The sequence below is a fragment of the Empidonax traillii genome, unplaced genomic scaffold (assembly GCF_003031625.1).
Source record: "Empidonax traillii isolate 1590-97213 ecotype Southwest subspecies unplaced genomic scaffold, ASM303162v1 scaffold277:size2070623, whole genome shotgun sequence".
Lineage (NCBI taxonomy): Eukaryota > Metazoa > Chordata > Aves > Passeriformes > Tyrannidae > Empidonax > Empidonax traillii.
The window spans coordinates 438,840-444,839 of NW_020955470.1; the positions used below are offsets into that span (position 1 = coordinate 438,840).

General features: G+C 44.7%; 1 protein-coding gene across 1 annotated transcript in view; it reads right to left on the reverse strand.

Annotated features, from left to right (window-relative positions):
* The window catches only part of ABCD2 (ATP binding cassette subfamily D member 2), a 44,805-nt gene extending 39,034 nt beyond the window's left edge, over positions 1-5,771 (reverse strand). Inside the window, exons 1-3 of the mRNA XM_027890131.1 lie at positions 4,640-5,771; positions 3,093-3,273; positions 384-505 (exon numbers count right to left, since the gene is read on the reverse strand). Coding sequence (XP_027745932.1) covers positions 384-505; positions 3,093-3,273; positions 4,640-5,563 — 1,227 coding nt within the window. The 5' untranslated portion in view covers positions 5,564-5,771. The remainder of the gene's footprint in view (positions 1-383; positions 506-3,092; positions 3,274-4,639) is intronic.
* Between the last annotated feature and the right edge of the window lie 229 nt (positions 5,772-6,000).

Consider the following 6,000-nt stretch of genomic DNA (forward strand, 5'->3'; position numbering starts at 1 on the left):
TTCCAAGAGAAGTATACTGGAGGCAGATAGCCTAAACTCAGGTCTGTGCTCCAAACAGAAGAGGAATTTGAACCTTTATCACTCACATTGCTGGAACTTCTATCAGTCTCTAATGGCACCTGAACACAAGTATTAAAAATTACATCTACCTATTGCACCATACAGGCAGCTGTGCACTTTGGACTCTTCGTTGACTTAACTCTAAAGATCAAACTAACAGTTCAAAGATCTCCACGGATTTAGTTGTGACAGAATTTGTCTTTAAAATTTTTTTTTAATATTTTTTAATAAAAAACTTTACAACTATTTTTATATTTTAAATTAAATGTAAATTCTGTTTTACTTTTTTCTCTACTGTTTCACATATGAGAGATGTACAGTACCTCTTTGTATGAAGACATAATCCTCTCAATAGCATCTGCTCCAGAGATCAGCAAGTTTCGTGATGTAGTAAAAGCTTCTGTTCTTTCACTAACCATGGCCTGTTTCTGGCCATCTTCCAACTCTAAAAGTAAAAAAAAAAAAGGTTTTCTGTTAAAATATTCTGCTGAAAATTATCTCTACAAATTAAATTATGATTAGAATGTGAGCTATTGTAGAGCAGCTTTTAAATTAAGAAAGTGTTAACTCTAAGAAGACAACCTTCCAAAAAGAACTGAAGGTAATGGTGAATGTAACTACCATAGATAACTTGTTAACAAAGAATAACTGGAACACAGGAATTCACCTTGCTATGCAAAACATCCTATTCTTTTGTACTATCCACTAGGCATGGTTTAACTACACTGATGCAGCATTTCTCCTTCAGGTAAATGCAGACTTTACTGACAGCTGATTCCAGCACCCAGGCCAGCTCATCTAGCAAGAGTTCAGAGACCTCAACAAACCACTGCAACAGTTAATTTAGGGTTATTTGAAAAATTACAATTATATAGAATTTATGAACATTTCACAGTGCCAAAAACACAAGCTCCTATATTACATAACTCCCAATGTCACTTTTCTTGAACATTTTCTCCAAAATATTTCCCATAGGGTTGGCCTGCTTCATTTGAAAGAGTTGTGTTTTAACAGAGCAGACAGACTGTCTCTGTTTCATAGCAAGAATTAGAAACTAACATTTCCATCTTCATCTTCATTTATGTAACTGTTATATTTATTATACTTGTTTTACAAACAAAGGTAAGTGTTTACTGTGCCTAGACAATCAAAGTCTTACTTCCAAAAACAGTTACTCTGCAAAATGTGATGAGAGACTCAACATTTGGAACACAAATGTTATAACACAAGAAGAGCGAAAAGTGCTATCAAGTGGGAATTTCAGCTTTACTAGCTGATTTCTTCCCTGAAATATGTAACAAATTTAAAAATGTCAGTCAGAAATACCACTGTCAAAGAAGATTTATTATTGAAGAATTTTGTTTTACTTTTTTCCCCCCTGAAGAAGTGGACAAAATCTATTGCTTTACAAATGTAGTCTCAAGTCTGGCCATGGTACCAGTTTTGTGCATATCCCTGACTCTGTTGATACATCCCAAAGTAATAAGCCCACTATCTCTTCCTTCAGATATGAACAAACTTGTATCTGATCTGCTGAGGCACAAAGCACTGTTTTTCCAGGCAGGTCAATGGTAATTTCAGGAATGCTTGATTCTTTGAATACCTGTAATACTTTAAAGTGGTCTTGACAATGTTGTCAGTATTATGTCTGCAAACCACCATCATGGTAAGCCTCAGGACTCCATAATAAAACCCATGTTTTAACAGTTCAGGTTGCTGGTGGCAAATATTCTGCTTTACAATATGAGCCACTGCTGCGTCTTTCTTTTCTCCCACATTTGAAATGTATTTATCAAAAGAACAGTCATGAGTAACAGGAATGTTATTTAGTTTAGCAAGAATACAAGTCCTTTTTTATTCATGCTCTAATACCAAGGAGATATTTACAATGTGTGGTTAAGCGCTCTCTTTCTCGATTGCACTCATTCCCATCCTAGCAGAAAGACTCTTATCACTTTTTCTGTTGCACTGATAACCTTCACTGTGAGGTGAAATGCCTTTGTGCAACCTCTTCTGTTTGGAACAAGACATCCTGATATTTTTGAAGCTGTTCCCAGGATGCCAGCCAGGGTCCTGATATAGTGCCCTCCTGAGCCATGTGATGGGCGGCAGCTCAGACAGCTGAACACGCAGCCGTGTATCAACACAACTGCAAGTGAGCTAAACCTTGTGGGCACTGCACAAAGTCATCCCACAGGCCACATCAAGCCTGTCCAGTTGGACAGCCCTGATGTGGAATATAACTACCAAGAAATAAACAGAACTACTGCACAGAAAAGAATTCACTCCTTTCTGATTAAATGTATCCAACTTGGAACTGATTCTTCCACAGAAATCGCAGGATCTGTGTTTAAGGAATCCTGTGGAATTATAATATATTCTATGGTTCTAATTGGGCACAAGGAAGCCTGTTGAACCAAATTACCCACTTATCTTTCATTACTCCTCCTTAATTACCTTTCTGTTCTCTCTTTCTTCTTTTTATTTTTTTTTTTTTATAGCATCTGCAATAACAACACTACTTGAGCCTTGTTTCACTTCCAGGAAAGTTGTGATAGGATGTCAAAAATTATACCATCCTAGTCTGGAACCTGGATTTCACCTTCTCTTCGCCTGTGGAGTCAGGGAAAACCTAATAGGTCAACAGTAAGAGAAAAATGACCTATAATTACCTTTGATTACACTGGGGTTTATGGAAGGAGGAGATAAGCACTCTAGGAAAGTTCATAGTATCATTTTGTAAATGGAGATGCTGCAAATATCAGCCTACCATCACAAGAGTAGCTAATGTAAAAGGATGGCAATTAACATGGTAATCTTGTGTGACACAAGGATCCTCTAAGTCCTGACTTCATATTGCTATCATTTGTGCTGCTCTTTCCTCAGCTGACTTGCAATGCTTGAAAGTTACACACAAGACAGGGATGTTGTAATAAAGTCTGTGAAAAATAAAACATTATGAGTGGCATTCAGGGGAAGTACAATCTTTTGAGGGCATAACTTTTAAGAAACATTTAGAAATTAAGTATTACCGCCATCTGCAAATCCCGTTGCAGTGATGATGGGCACAGCGACCATAATCATACCACAGCTACTCCAGACATACTTCATCAGGAACTGCTCTATCATGATGTACCATAAACGTTTGGACAAAATGAGATTCATTTGATCTGTCAAAGCTTTGTAGCTTTTCTGCAGCTGTTTCAATTCTACCTACAGTTAAAAAAATAAAACATTTACACAATGCAACAAAGATACACATATCATACAAGATACATTCACATATGCACCTGAAATAATCTGGCACCCAGAGCTGTGACTTCTGAATCACATCTGCTATGTGGTACTTCATTTTCACTGTGCTGCAGTCTCACAGCAAAAGTGCAAAGCTTTACAGAAGTCAGTGCACCTGGTTCTTATTTACACCATCTTATTAAACCATCAATCGTCCCTCGATAGAACACTGGCAGGTTTTCAACTCTTTTAAGATCTCTGATATATACAAGAACAACATAGGAGGCAGTCACAACAGTTGATTCTAAGAACCATAATAAGATTGATTCCACATCCTTCTAATAAAGCTGCAGCTGGAGAGTTTCACAGCAACTGCAACTCACATTGGACAGCGTTTGGGGATCAATTATCTCCAGTGACTTAAAGTTGCAGAGCTGATCCCTGAAATGCAAAGCTGCTTGTTTAAGCAAGAAGTCTGGGAGAAGAGAGAACTATCCCAAGAAATTTAACAGGTCAAAGACAGTTGCAAGTCAATGTATTCAGCTCAAGCCCGTATATGTGGGAATTGAAAAATGCTTAATGTAGCCACACTTAGAACATTACTATAGGCAGCTTTTGAGAATAATTGTGTCTACAAAAATAAACCATTTACATTATATAATAATTGCTTGGACTCAGAGAGTAATACTTCAGGCTTTCACTTTCACCTTACGTGAATGAACCTTTTGTTTCCATTTGTGTTTGAAAGGTATTATGGCCAAAATCCACTTCTAATAAAAATATGAAGAGTTCCTTAATCAGGTGGCTTTAAAACAAGCTACTAGTTTATGTAACTGCGATTGCAGAAGTACTGTACTTAAGCTATTTTAAGACTCTGATGACTACATCTTTGCTTAGCTATGTAAAAAAGTGTCAAAGGTTGTAGTGTGCTCTGAGCTATCAGAGAGTTTTGCCCTAGACTTTCTGGTGTACCCTGGTTGCTATTTCTGCACTATTAAATATGGCAGTTCATACACATGGGTGGGAAAAAAAAAAAAAAGTCTGGGAAAGTTAATCGGAATGGACTGGGTGGGGGAAAAACAATACTGGAGATTAGCTTTCTAGAAAAGCATAGGATCCAGCTGCAAAACCGGAACATTGTCAGAGCTCAAGGGAACTGTGATCTGCTCCCCCCAGATACCGTTTGTGTGATGGCATTTTCCTAAGAAATGGGAAGTGCTAAGCTGTAAACAGGTTTAAATGTCAGAGGGACCCAAAGTGCTCAGGGAGGGCAGAAGGGAATGCATGCGTCTACTCCGGTACAGCGGAAGAGACCACAACACCCTCCAACTTCTCTCCTACTTACCTTGTGCCCTCGGTAAAAAGCGATCTCTTCCACGTTAGCAATGATGCGTGAATGGATGAAGCGCAGGTAGCCCTTCCTGTGAGCCTCCTCGGCCACCAGCTTGCCAAACTTGGGCGAGCAGGCTTTGAGCACACGGGCCGTAGCGTAGACGACGAGCCCAGCCAGGACCGTGGGCCCAATGGGGTTGGCCCCCCGGGACCTCGCTGTGCGGATGAGGGTGTAGGAGGTGAGCACGACATCGAGGATGGGCTTGGTGAGGTTGGAGTAGAGGTGTGCCACGGACTGTGAGAACATCATGATGTCCTCGGTGAGGGACTGGTCGGGGTTGGCCAGCCGCCCGTCCATGCTGATCACTTTGTAGTAAGTCTGGTTGGCGAAGTAGGTTTCATAGGCGTGATCCACCAGGCGCGTGCGGAAGGCGAGGGCCAGCTTGCACTCCAGGTACCGTATGGTGCTGTTCACGAAAGTGGCTGGGATCGCAATCATCAGCCACTTGATTAACTTGAAGATAAAGCTCCTGGGCTGTTTTTCCACGATGCTCTTCACAATTTTCCCATCGAGGGCGGCCACATAGATTGAGAGGAAAGTCCTGGACACCAGAGCGAACGAGTGGAGGCAAAGCAAGCCCAGCTCGGCACTCACCAGCTTCGGGAAGAACAGCTTGCGGAGTTCAAGCAGCTGCCTGAAGAATTCCGCGTCCACGGCCGGGGAGGCTCTGCCCCGGCCGCCAGCGCGGTGCGGCGCCGCCTGGCCCCCCTCATCCTGGGAGCCGCCTCTGCCGCCCGCCCGCTTCACGCGCCCGCGGATGATGGGGTAGAGGATCTTGAGCCCGTACGCCGCGGCCAGCAGGCACGCCGCCCTCTTCGCGGCGCCCGTCCTGCTCCACTGCACCCGCCGGGCCGCCGCATGCAGCATGTGGGCCATCCTGCCCGCCGGGGCACCGCTGCGCGCCGCTCCTACCGCGGGCGGATCATGCCCAGCGCGAAGGCCGGTCCCGCCGCGTCTTCATCGGGGCGCTGGGCCCGGCCCGCCGCCGGCCGCCCTGCCGTGACAGATGCCGAGTGAGCGCTGCCTCCCGGGGGTGATGGTGCCTTCAAAGCGCGGCGCGTTGCACAACGCAGCCCTGCGCGGCGCAGCCCGCCCCGCCGACCACCATTGGCTGCGCCGCGCGGGGCGGCACCGGCAGCGGCCCGGCTGCCCCGCACGGCCGCCCCGGCCGCCCCGCTATAGCCCGGGGCGCGGCCGCACCCGCGGGAGCGGCAGCAGCGGTTCGGGTGCCCTGGCGCTCCGCCCCGCGTCCGCGGCGGGTCCCTCGGCGCTCGGCTCCAGCCGCACCGCTGGTCCCCCAGCGCCCGGCCCTG